General features: G+C 40.3%; 1 protein-coding gene across 1 annotated transcript in view; it reads right to left on the bottom strand.

Annotated features, from left to right (window-relative positions):
* pde8b (phosphodiesterase 8B) overlaps nucleotides 1-13,727 on the bottom strand; it is a 300,182-nt gene that overhangs the window by 85,772 nt on the left and 200,683 nt on the right. Inside the window, exons 7-9 of the mRNA XM_069938086.1 lie at nucleotides 13,367-13,445; nucleotides 8,286-8,426; nucleotides 70-158 (exon numbers count right to left, since the gene is read on the bottom strand). Of these exons, the coding sequence (XP_069794187.1) occupies nucleotides 70-158; nucleotides 8,286-8,426; nucleotides 13,367-13,445 (309 nt within the window). The remainder of the gene's footprint in view (nucleotides 1-69; nucleotides 159-8,285; nucleotides 8,427-13,366; nucleotides 13,446-13,727) is intronic.

The following is a 13,727-nucleotide window of genomic DNA, read 5'->3' as shown; positions in this document are numbered from 1 at the left end:
GAGTTGCAGTTCATTTTATTTTGTTTCTGGCTCATATCAGTTTTCTTGGCAATAAGCAATGACACTTACCCTCCCTGGCCAATCACAGGTGTTACTGTAACATTTTGCTGAATGTTGTCCCCTGCCTTTCGCCTTGCATAGTAAATTCCTTGCCACTCCTGTAAAGGATGTGATGGATTAAATGACATTATGGCAATAAACATTTGAAAGACTGCATGCAATGTGTACTAATTTCATCTAAATGAGTGAGGAACTTGATCTTGTGCCTGCTTGAAAGAGCGGTGGAAGAAATTCAAAAGAAACTTTCAGGAGGGTATTGGATAACTATATGGTTATTAGATGTGGTCTCTAAGGATTTTAGTGAAGCATTTGACAAGATTCCTCCAGGAGAGACTCATTCAGAAAGTCATGAGGCATGGGATCCACGGAACCTTGGCTGTGTGGATTTTAAAAATTAGCGTGCAAGTAGAAAGCAGAGAGTAGTAATGGAAGGAAAGTATTCTGCCTGGAGGTCCGTGCCTGCTGGAGTGCTGCAAGGATCTGTTCTGGGAACCCTGCTCTTTGTGATTTTCTTAAATGACCTGGATAAAGAGGTCTTGGAAGGATCAGTCAGTTTGCAGATGATATGAAGGTTGGAGGAGTTGTGGATGGAGCTGAATCCAGATAAGTGTGAGGTGATGTATTTTGGAAGGACAAACCAGAAGGCTGGGTACAAGTTTAATGGTCAGTTAAAGAGTATGGATGAACAGAGAGACCTTTGGATCCAAATCCATGTATCTCTCAAGTTGCCGCACAGACTGATAGGATAGTTAACAAGGCCCATGGGATGCTGGGCTTCATTAATAGGGAGAATGAGTTCAAGAGTAGAGAGGTCATGTTGCAACTCTACAAATCTACAGTGAGACCACACTTAGAGTATTGTTCTCTTTATAGGAAGGATGTGGAAGCTATGGAGAGGGTGCAGAGGAGATTTACCAGGATGTTGCCTGGATTGGAAAATGAGTCTTATGAGGCAAGGTTCTTGTCAGTGTCTTGAGAACGGGAATTCCAGCAAAAGCAGGTGTTCTGGTGAGAGCAGCAGCAGAAGTTCTCTCGGGAGCAACGGCGAGGGGCCTGGACATGGTGAGGCCCGGAGGAAGTAGCAGCGAGGAGCTGAACTCAGCGATGTGAGGCCTGGTGGGAGCAGCAGTGAGGAGCCCAGAAACAGTGAGGCCCAGCAAGAATAGCAGCGAAGAGAAGCTCAATTTTTGATCTTTTATCTATTAGAATAATTGAATAATAATAATATTAGAATAAGTCTTGCTGGTAATGTATCACATATTTCAGTGATCTCCTGGAGCTCTGTTTGATTGCCATTAGGGAGTCGGGGAGGAATTTCCCAAAGTTTTTCCTGAAATAGGCCACAGGTTTTTTCTTTGGTTTTTCACCTCCCCCAGGAGCTATGTTACCAGCATATTAGACAGAGTGTGGTAGTAAATCCAAAAAGAGCAGTGGTGATAGATAGAGAGAAATACAAATAGAGAGAGATTGATAATGATACAAAGAGAAAGATATTGAGAGGGATAGAGAAAGAGATAGGGAGAGATAGAGTTAGAGAGAGAGATAGAATGAATGTGGATATGGCAGCCAAGTCAGGGGAATGTTTCTCTTGTAGGATATGGGTTGTCAGGGAAGCCAGCAGTATCCCTGATGACTTCATCCATGAGAAATACATCCAGCTGCAGCTCCTGACAAGACGAGTTAAGGAATTGGAACTGGAGTTGGATGAACTCCGGATCATCTGAGAAGCAGAGGGGGTGATAGACAGAAGTTACAAGGACATTATCAAACCTAGGAGGCAGGAGGAAGGTAGATGGGTGACAGTCAGGAGAGGGAAAGGGAACAGGCAGGCAGTGCAGGGGACCTCTTGTGCCTGTTCCCCTCAATACCAAGTATACCATTTTGGATACTGTTGGTGGGGGATGACCTACCAGGCACAAGCCATGGCGATCAGGTCTCTATGGCTAATAAGGAAAGGGAGGAGAAGAGGCAAGCTGTAGTAATAGGGGATTCCATAGTTAGGGGGACAGATAAGAGGTTCTGTGGATGAGATCGAGTTTCCTGGATGGTCTGTTACCTCCAGGGTCTGAGATATCTCAGACTGAGTTCAAGGCATACTCAGGAGGGAGGGTGACCAACCAGATGTCATGGTCCATGTAGGGACTAATGATATGGGTTGGAAGGTTGAGGTGGTCCAGCAAAGAGAGTTCAGGTAGTTAGGCACTAGGTTGAAGGACAGGACCTCCAAGGTAGTGATTTCAGGATTGCTACCCATGCCACATGCTGATGAAGTTAGAAATATGAGGATAATACAGCTTTAGATGTGGCTGGTGTGACATGGTGTAGCAGGGAAGGTTTCAGGTTTCTGGATATTTAGGCAGGTTTGCTAGTGCTGCTGTGGTGGGTTTAAACTAGATTTGCAGATTGAAGGGAACTAAAGCAGATAGAGGAGTGGAGGACAGAAAAGATTACAGATTAAAAAGGAGGAGATGCTTGCTTACAGCAAATAAGGGTGGATAAATCCTCTGGGCCTGATATTCCCTTGGACCTTGAGGAATGCTAGTGTAGAAATTGCAGGATTCTGGCAGAAATATTTAAAATCCTTGGCCATGGGTGTGGTGCCAGAAGATTGGAATGTAGCTTGCATTGTACTGTTGTTTAAAAAAAGGCTCCAAAATTAATCCTGGAAATTATAGGCTGGTGAGCCTGACATCAGTGGTAGGCAAATTATTGGAAGGTGTTCTAAGAGATTGGATATACAATTATTTGGAAAGCCAGAAACATGGCTTTGTGCATGGTAGGTCATGTTTAACCGATCGTATAGATTTTTCGAGGAAGAAAGGTTGACGAAGGATAGGCTGTGTATGTTGTCTATATGGAGTTTAGGAAGGCCTTTGACAAGGTTCCACATGGGAGGTTTGTCAGGAAGATTCTGACACTAGGTATTCATGGTGAAGTAGTAAACTAGATTCAATAATGGCTGGATGGGAGAAACCAGAGAGTAGTGGTGGAAGTTGCTTCTCAGACTGGAGGCCTGTGACTAGTGGGACTATTGTGGGACTATCAATGATAAAGTGATAAATTGAATCATCAAGTTTGCAGATGACACAAAGATAGGAGGTGTGGACAGCGAAGAAGGTTTTCAAAGCTTGCAAAGAGATCTGGACCAGGTGGAAAAATGGGCTGCAAAATGGTAGATGAAATTTAATACAGACAAGTGTGAGGTTGTACAAGGACGTACATGGTGAATGGTAGGGCACTGAGGAATGCAGTAGAATAGAGGGATCTGGGAAGACAGATACATAATTCCCTGAAAGTGGAACCTCAGGTGGATAGGGTTGTAAAGAGAGCTTTTGTCATACTTGCTTTCATAAGTCAAAGTATTCTGTACATGAGTTGAAAAGTTATGTTAAATTTGCATAAGACATTAGTGAGGCCAGATTTGGAGTATTGTGTGCAGTTTAGTCACCTAACTACAGGAAAGATATCAATAAGATGGAAAGAGTGCAGAGAAGATTTACAAGGATGAGGCCCAAACTTCAGGAACTGAGTTACAGGGAAAGGTTAAACAGGTTAGGATTTTATTCCTTGGAGCGTAGAAGAATGAGGGGAGATTTGATAGAGGTATTTAAAATTATGAGGGGATAGACAAAGTAAATGTAGATAGGCTTTTGCCACTGAGAGTAGGTGAGATACAAACCAGATGAAATGGGTTAAGGGTGAAAGGTGAAAAGTTTAGAGGGAACATGAGGGGGAACCTCTTCACACAGAGAGTGGTGGGAGTGTGAAATCTGCTTCCAGCTGAAGTAGTAAATGCAGGCTCAATTTTAACATTTAAGAAGACTTTGGACAAGTACATAGTTGGGAAAGGTATTGAGGGCTATGGGATGGGTTCAGGTCAGTGGGACTAGGAAAATAAATGGTTTAGCACAGACTAGAGAGGCCAAGGTGGCCTGTTTCTGTGCTGTATTTGTTCTAAGGTTAGCAGAACTGGGACCTTTCTATTTGAGGCGTAGAAGGATGAGAAGAGACTTGATTGAGATTCTTCAAGATTATGAGAGGCATAGATAGGGTTTTCAGTCAGCTCCTGTTTCCCAGAGCAGGAATAGCAAACACCAGAGGACATATGTACAAAGAGAAGGGAGGGAAGTTTAGGGGAGAGTTGTGGGTGTTTGGAATGCCTTGCCAGGGATGGTGGTGGAGGCTGATACATTAGGGCATTTGAGAGACAAGCACATGGATCGAAGGAAAATAGAGGGTTATAAGGTAGGGAGGGTTTAGTACTTTTTTTTAAGGAATATGTGGGTAGGCACAACATCGAGGGCTGAATTGCCTATACTGTGATGTATTGTTCTATGTAATACTTTAAGGTAAAACAACTGCAGGTCAACAAGAAACATTGGCAAGGAGATTGGGCAACAAATATGTTTTCTAAGTGCTTGCAGTGGCACAATAAACAGAATAATCTTCCTGTGCCATGTAACTCTATGGTTCTAATCCCAACTTAACACGTGGCTTTCAGTTTGACCTTGCAAAACTAATGGGAGAAACAGCAGAGGATCAAAGCTAATCATTCACTTTATGCATTTGCACTGAGAACTATACTAACAAATTAAATTTATACTGATGCCTTGTTTGCTGGCATGAAGACTGGCTGATTAAAGCGTGGCAGGCAAATAAAATTAAATAATCCCCTTGCTTATATTAAGAAGTTAGAGACATTCAACCATTATCAGCTGTAGATGATCCTCCTGTTATGGGTTATATTAGTATGGTTATGGATAAATATGTCTCTAAAAGAGATAGATTGTGGGGGGTTTAGTGTAGGTCACTTCACAAACAGAGTAACCCTTCTCAAAGATACTTCATTTAAAATGGAAGAGCTTTGCTGAAGCTAGACATTGAGGCTCTGGTTGGCCTTGCAGAAGCAATGAAAAATGCTGATCTATTGTGTATGGGCAATAAAGTCTAGGCTCAAAGTATTGATAAGATCTTTCAAACATTGGGTTTGGAGTCTTAGGAGAGGTTTTTGGTTTTTACAAGCAGAGAGAGGAAAAAGCAAATAGATTCTTCTCTCAGAGAAAGAGAGAGAGCAGTCAGTTCTACAGTAGCAGTTGAGGCTGCAAAATGGCAAGATGGCAGGCTTGTTGAAAGACCCCATTTTGAAGATGGGTTGTGAATTCTGAGTTCAGCCTGTTCAAAACCCTTGTACAAGAGGAAATGGCTAGCTAGAGTGTTTCTCCTGAAGTAAGGGCAAAAAGAGGAACTCTATGGTGGCCTGGAAGAAGTGGTTATCATTTGGAAAACCCATGATGGGGCAAGTTTCTTTAGTAAGACACTGAAGTGAATGAATGGAGGAAATCAATTTGTGTTTGTCTAATGAGCAACAAATATCTCTCTGAAACCAACAAGAACCTTCAAGAGTGGTAACCATTTAACTTTAAGCACCAGAGCCTGGTGAAGATTCATAAATGTTAAATTCTGTGCACAGTATAAGAACTGCCTGATTCTGGTGAACTAGGAGAAATGAGAAGTGAGATTGGACCGTGAAATCAACAAACTTCCCTGAACATATACACATCACATACACGTGCACTTTGAATTAGAAGGGGGTTAAGTGAGGTTACATTAAGTTAATAGTAATAAGTTAAAGTTTGATCTTGTTATTATGTTTAAAGAAAATTAAAAGCAACTTTTGTTTAATTAACCATTGTCTTGGTGAATTTCTATTGCTGCTGGGTTTTGGGGTCCTCTGGGCTCGTAACACTCCCAATAATCACGGAACCCAGACCTATTTGGTTTATTACTCTTGAGTCCAAGTTGCAGCTAAGAGCAAAGGCTGTGGGACAAAACAACATCCCACCTGCAGTACTGAAAATATCAGGCACCACGGATAGTGTAGCATTTAGTGCAACACTGTTACAGTGTCAGTGACCAGTGTTCACACCAGTGCTGTCTGTAAGGAATTTGTATGTTATCCCCGTGTCAGTGTGTGTTTCCTCTGGTGCTCTGGTTTCCTCCACTCCTTTAAACAATGTGGGGGTTGTTGGTTAATTGGGTGCAATTGAGCCACATGGGCTTGTGGGCTGGAAGGGCCTGATACCGATCTATATGTCTGAAAAAATAACTAGCTGTCTCTAGTCAAGGTGTTCCTGTATAGTTACAGCACTAGTTTCTGTCCTAGAATCATAATAACTTAATTTTGATGTCCAGTTCAGAAAAAGGAAAAATGGAATCTAGTTAATCATCTACGCCCAATCATCAATGTCTCAGATAATGCTATCAGGCACTGGTTCTCAGTTTGGGTTCACCAAGTCTGCTCAGCTCCAGTCCTTATCTCAGCCTTGGTCTAAATGAAGTCCAAACAGTCCATTTCTGTAGCTGAAATTACACTGATCACTCTTGACATCAAGTTCACACTTGACTGACTGTGGCATCAAGGTATTAGTGACATTGAAGTCGATGGGCTTCAAACAGTGCAAATACCAACTTTTGGCATTATGCCTTGTATAAAGAAAGATGTTTGTGAAAGATGTCAGAGTCAATCATCCAGCAAACTTACATGAGGAGCTCCTCAGGGCAGGGCTTTGACCGAGCCATCTTTAGTGGTGTTTACTGATGAGTGAACAATGTTCAATTCCATTAGCAACTTCTAATCAAAGTAGTTCATTTCTATCTTCAGAAAGACCCAAACACCATTCAGGTATGGGTTGATTTTTACACAACAAAAAATATCATTAGGATATGACCATTTTTTACAAGAGAGAATCCAAATACTTATCTTGATATTTATTGGTATGGTCATCAGTGAATTTGTCCACACTGAACTTTGTGGAACTCACCAGAAATCAAGTCAATCTGGCCATATAAATAATGTGGCTCTAAAAGCAGTCCAAGTGCTAGGTATCCTCATCTCCTGGCACCCCATATCTTTCCACAATCTATAGGCAATACTCTAATGGAATACTCTACACTTTGCTGGGATAAGTATGGCTCCAACAACGCTTTAGTTAACAACAGTTTAACAACAGTCAGGTATTTGGTTGGTACCCATCCATCACTCTGTATACCTATTTCCTCCTCTTCTGTGGCTACAGCACATGCACTGCTGTTGCTCCCCTCGGCTACTCCACAACTTCTCCCAAATGTGATCTATTCTGATAAGAAGGACTGGGGCATCTAGTCCTTAGGAACACCATTATCTACACATTCCCCTCCAAGTTGTACATTTATTCTGACTTGGAAATATGTTGCTGGATTTTCAGCTATAAATCCTGGAATGTCCCACCTAACAATGTACCTTCAACATTACCGGAAGGATAGCAGCAGTTCAAGAAGGTGATTCACAGGTATCTTTTATGGGCAATTAACATTAGGCAATGGACTTGCCAGTGATGAACAGATCCCAAAATATAACCTTAAAATTAAGACTGAACAAATTTTGCTTCATCAGATCTGAGCCTTGAGGTTTTCTCTTCATTCAGTCTGAAAGCTGAATATTCTTGTTCCAGATTGATAATGACCAACTTTGGGTTGCTAATTGGCGGCAAGAGTAGGGTAGGGATGGGAGTAGCATTAGTGGATAATTGGAATACCTTTTACTTGACTTTAATTAGGTAAATGTAGCTAATCATTTTTAATTCAAGATTAGGTTGAATTCCTCCTTTCCTTATACAGTTTTAAATATTACCGTCAATACCTATGACCGCAACGACTGCAAGAAGCTGCAGAGCTGTGAATGGATGTCAAACCATCGCACAAAGCTCCCAACCCTCCATCGACTCCATCTACACTTCCAGCTGCTGAGGAAAAGCAGCCATCATACTGAAAAACTCATCCTACTCTGGCCACACTCTCATCAACTTCCTCCTGTTGGTGGGATAACACACCACCAGATTCTTTGCCGTCATGATCAGACTCCTGATTCTACACTATGTGCTATAAGTTACTATTATACGATTTATGGGTTGACTAACTGAACTGCTCTCAAAATGAAATTTCTCTCTGTAGCCTGAACTTACTTGTGTGACAAATTAAATGGTTCACATTAGCAAATTAAAAAGAAAGACTTGCATTTATATAGTCCCTTTCCCTTGGGATAGTCAAAATATTCTAAATCTTTGATATACTTCTAATTGAGAGTCACTGTTGAAAGAAAGGAAATACATAAACCAATTCTTAGATTGTGAGAACCCATGGAAAGGTAAAGCAAACCATTGACATGAAAAATGGAAAGAATCACTTGCCTTTCCTTTTTTGATACATGTATTTATTGTATCCAGGAGATCCACTTTATTTTTGTCACTTTTGGGTAGTTCAGTAAGTTCTTTGCCAATTAGCTCCCCTCTTTGATAACCCATCATGTGTTCAAATGCTGGATTCACATACTGCAAAAGAAATCAACATTTAATTTTCAGCTTAAACCCCATCTACGATTATCAGTTTGTATTGGTAAAAGAAACATTTTTCTGTATCCAGAAATGTTTAATACTGATCACATTAGCTAAGTTCATGGTGGAATCACGGTGAAATTATTGGTTCATATGAATGGCAATATTGCCATTCTGTAACCAACAACAAATTTTACAGTTCCTGGTCTATTCTCTTGAGAACTTGAACAAAAGATAATAATTGACCTGGTAAAGTAAAAAATTTCCATAGCAGTAGTGACAAAAGTAGTGTGGAAAGTAATTTAGACTATAGGATATGGTATCATTGGTAAAATGGCTAGAATTATGGCATTTAATCGTGATAAATGTAAGGTGGTGCTTTTTGGGAGGATTAATGAGGGTAGGACATACCCAATGAATGGTAGGGCCTGAGGGTGTGTTGAGAAACAGAATGACCTTGGTGGATGTGTGAATAGATAAGGTGGCTCAAATACAAACTGAACATGCCAAAATTTGGGAGGTTGCCGCACAATTTTATAAAGCATCGTTAGGGCACACATGAAATTCAACATGCAATTTAAATAGGAAGATATGGTTGCACTGCAGAGGGTGTAGATGAGATTCTCCACAATATTGCCTCAAATGGTGCATTTCAGATAAGAGAAGACACTGGATAGGCTGGATTATTTTCCTTAGAACAAAGGACACCAAGGGGATACAAAGTTTTGAGGTTGCTTGGGTTGATACAAGAGTTGGAAATGTTTCCCCATTGCAGAGGTATCAAAAATTATAGTACCTGGGTCTAGACTAGGAGATAAGAAGTTTAGAAAGGTTCTGAGGAAGGTATTTTGAATGTGGAGGTCACTGCCTGAGTGGGTGGAAGAAGCAGATATTCTTACATCTTTTAAGTATCCAGATGAACTCTTAAATCACCAAGGTTTATGTGTAGATGGATAATTGATAATCAATGTGGACATGTTGGCAGAAGGGCATGTGTCTGTGCTATATGATACTTTGCTTCTATGGTTCTTTGTGCCTGCTCTGATCTATTGTAAATGGAGCATCTTCTCAATCCCACTAAGATATTGATGCTGGAGTTACCCTTTAGGTTTTCAATGAATCAAGATGCTGTGTCTATTGATTAGTTAACATCTCATATTGTCTGCTTCATGAGGCTACCCCTTTGTGGCATCTTAAGATATTAAGAAGATTACAGGGTCTCCCTTTCCTTAATTGATGATATTTACTGGGAGTGTGGCTTAAATGGGGCTCAAAGGATTATTGAGGACCCTTTCCATGCAGGACAGAGTACTTTTGACTCACTACCATCAAGAACAAGGTATAGGAGCATTAGAATCAGGATCGACAGGCTGGGAAATAGCTTTTTCCTGTAGGCTATGAGATTGATGAACGGTATTTAGTAACCAAGTAAATCATCCCAAAATATTTTATATATTTATTTTTAATTGTATATTATATTTATGATTGTTATATGCTGTGTATTGTGCCTGTGTATGTCCACTGTGGACCATAGAAAAGCTGTTCCATCTGGTTGTATATGGACATTCAGCTATAATAAACTTGAACTTAATATCACCACTACTGAATCTGTGTCCATTTGACCATCCTGATGTGTGAGTCTGGATGATGAAACTTGGAAGAGAATTTCTATCGTAATGTAGAATTGACCACAGAGGGATCAGTGGAGATGGAGAATGAGGAGGTTGTTGATGTAACAAAGCCTGATCTGATCATTGCCTAATGTGTTCTTGTTAATAAGATGACTGAATAATCCTCAGGAGTAGTAACCCTCCTGGCTGACAGCTAAACAAAGCTGAAACCAGCCAACTCATCTCTAGGTGACGATATATGTAGTATGTGCTCTCTCTGAGCTGCTATGGGGTGAGAGGGATTGACTAGGATGCCAAATGATTTGACACCTCTCCTCACTTCCTAGCTACATGATAATTAAACCAACTATCTCTGCTGAGAACTGTTGGGCAGCATTGGAAGTGCAAAGCAAGCTTGAATCCAGCATAAAAATTCTGACTAATGGCAATTAGTGACTGAGTAACAAGATATGGGGGTCTGAAGAGTGTTCTGGTCCACTGGTAATATATAGAAACTGAATGGATATTCATTGATGTCAGCACTGGTCTTAGGTTCTTATGGGACAACTGCATGGTGTTGTTTACTCCTTGGAACCAGTACCTGCGTTAGACAGCCCTAAATCAGGAATAAATCAGATAAGAACATGATACTTATGAAAACTTATATTAAGTACTGGTTGTCATTCCAACAATGACCCCTTCTTTCTGATCTTTTCACAGGCTACATTTGCACAACCACACCAGAACCCAGACTCAAAATGTGGGTTGTCAGGGAAGCCAGCAGTATCCCTGACTTCATCCGTGAGAAGTGCATCCAGCTGCAGCTCCTGACAAGCCGAGTAAGAAATTTGAACTGGAGTTGGATGAACTCTGAATTATTCAGAAGGCAGAGGGGGTGATAGACAGGAGTTACAGGGACACTATCATACCTAGGAGGCAGGAGGAGGGTAGGTGGGTGACAGAAGAGATAAAGGGAACAGGCAGGCCAGGCAGGGCACCACTTGGCCAGTCATCATGGAGCAAATTAGGTACTCGAGGCATATAAAAATGCAAGAAAGACCTCAAGAAAAATCACTAAGGACAAAAAAAGACATGAGGTTGCTTTGGCAGACAATGTGAAGGGAAATCCTAAGGGTTTCTACAGGTATATTAATGATCTGGATGATAATGTGGTAAATTGGATCAGTAAGTTTGCAGATGAAACTAAGATTGAAGGTATCGTGGACAGTGAAAAAAGTTTTTAAAGGTTGCAGAGGGATCTGGACCAGATGGAAAAATGGGCTGAAAAATGGCAGATGGAATTTAATTCAGACAAGTGTGAGGTGTTGCATTTTGGAAGGACAAACCAAGAAAGGACGTACATAGTGAATGATAGGATACTGAGGAGTGCGGCAGAACAGAGGACCTGGGAATATGGATACTTGATTCCCAGAAAGTGGCATCACAGGTGGATAGGATTGTAAAGAGTGCTTTAGGCATATTGGCTTTCATAGATCAAAGTATTGAGTATAGGAGCTAGGAATTTATAGTAACGTTGTATAAAACATGGGTGAGGCTAAATTTATAGTATTGTGCGCAGTTTTGGTCACCTTACTGCAGGAAAGATATCAATAAGATAGAAAGAGTGCAGAAAAGATTTACTAGGATATTGCCCAGACTTCAGGAACTGAGTTACAGGGAAGGGTTAAACAGGTTAGGACTTTACTGCCTGGCGTGTAGAAGAATGAAGGGTTGATTTGATTGAAGTATTTCAAATTATGAGGGGGATAGACAGAGTAAATGCAGCTAGTTTTTTTTTCCACTGAGGGTAGGTGAGATACAAACCAGAGGAAATGGTTAAGAGTAAAAGGGGGAAAGTTTTAGGGGAATTTCTTTATTCAGAGAGTGGTGGGAGTGTGGAACGAGCTGCCAGCTGAGGTGGTGAATGCCGGCTCAATTTTAACATCTAGGAAGAATTTGGACAGGTAAATGGATGGGAGAGGTATGGAGGGCCATGGACTGGGTGTAAGTCAGTGGGACTAGGGAAAAAAAATGGTTTGGCACAGTCTAGAAGGACTGTGTTGTAATGTTCTATGGATCTATAGTTCTAACCTGATTCCAAAACCAAGATGTCAATACATTAGATATAAATAATGGTAATGACATAACTAGAAAATATTGTGTTAGAAACAAAAACTGTAGCTGTTTTGTTTTATTAAATAAAGAAAGGTCTGCATTTCTTTTTCAACAGGCTACTTTTACCACTTTTCCTGATCCATAATGAAAATTATGTGAATAATAATAAAATACTTGGACTTGCACTGTCAGGAACAAAAGAAGATGAGAAATAAAAGCAGGAATAGTCCATTCAGCCCCTTGTGCCTACTCCACCATTCAATAGATAACACTTCCCTGCACTCAACACATTACCCTCAAAAGTAAAACACAAAAGTCTGCGGACAATGCTGGAGAAAATCAGCATAAAACAATGTACTTTATATACCACTTGACACCTTGATGCAGGGCTCAAGCCGAAATATTGTTTGTGTTTCTTTCTCTTTGCTATATAAAGTACACTTTTTGACCTGCTGAGTTTCTCCATAAAATATGTTTTAACATTTTAAAATGCTGAGCCTCTGTAGTGCTTTTACATAGAAAGTTCCAAAGCTTGAATCCCTCTACTGAGGAAGTTTCATTTTAACTCTGTTCTTATTTTGAGTCAATGAACCTTTGCTCTAAACACGAACCAAGTGTGGCATCATTCTTGCAGTTACCTTGTTAAGACACAAGGATCATCCTTCATTCTTCTAAACTCAAGAGGGTATAAGAACCCAGGCATAAATGGAGCCACGCTGTAACTAAATTTGCTGTCGCCAGAAAATATGATAAGGTTTGAACAGCAGCAATGAATTCAACACCATTAAAAGAAATGAGTCATTTAATTTCCACTGTTCAAGAACTGAATGCTCGAAAGGTGAAAAGGAAATAAATTGAGATATGTTACAACCCTGACTATAGGCCCTAAATTCATCCCTCTTCTTCTATTTTGCCCATCAAAATCTTTTGATAACTGCCCCCTAACACCTGAACCTGGGATCTGCACATTTAAAGAAGGCTTGAAACTAATGGGAAGAGAACTGAGTGTTGAGATGCAAATCCTTGTGTTTCCATCAGGTAGGAAGACTCTTTAGCTTTTGGATTTGTCCAGCTAAAGAGTGCAAATGTCTTTCTAATCATTTGATCTGAAGAATTGAAGTTGCTTTAGAAAGAATAAAGTCCAGAACAGAAGAATTTAAGTGCGCAAGTAACTCGCATAAACATCGATATACTGAACTCTCATTAGGTTACCTGAATGATATGGTCCTCACTTGTAATTTCAATGGCCTCCTGGCAATGTTCCAGGGCTGCAAATATAGAACTGCATGCCCTGCAAAATTCAACAATATTGAATGTTTCTGAGCAACTGTTAATTTTTTTAAAAGTACAAATAAATTAACTTTTATAAATGTGGACACAAAGCCCCAATCATTTCTATCAGAGGTTAAAAGCAATTGTGATTATTTACCTCATTGTCTGGTATCATGTAAGATGTCAAATTCAGTCCTTTGAATCCCTGTGGTTTTAGCTTTTCAAACCTTATTCCTCTATTTATAAATTTTCCATTTCGAATACCTGTATAATTCCATTTTAAGTGAAGCAATATTCCTGG

This window comes from Narcine bancroftii, chromosome 1, assembly GCF_036971445.1.
Source record: "Narcine bancroftii isolate sNarBan1 chromosome 1, sNarBan1.hap1, whole genome shotgun sequence".
NCBI classification, from domain to species: Eukaryota; Metazoa; Chordata; class Chondrichthyes; order Torpediniformes; family Narcinidae; genus Narcine; species Narcine bancroftii.
The sequence above is the reverse complement of the archived record's forward strand: the minus strand, read 5'-3'. Positions and strand labels throughout refer to the sequence as shown.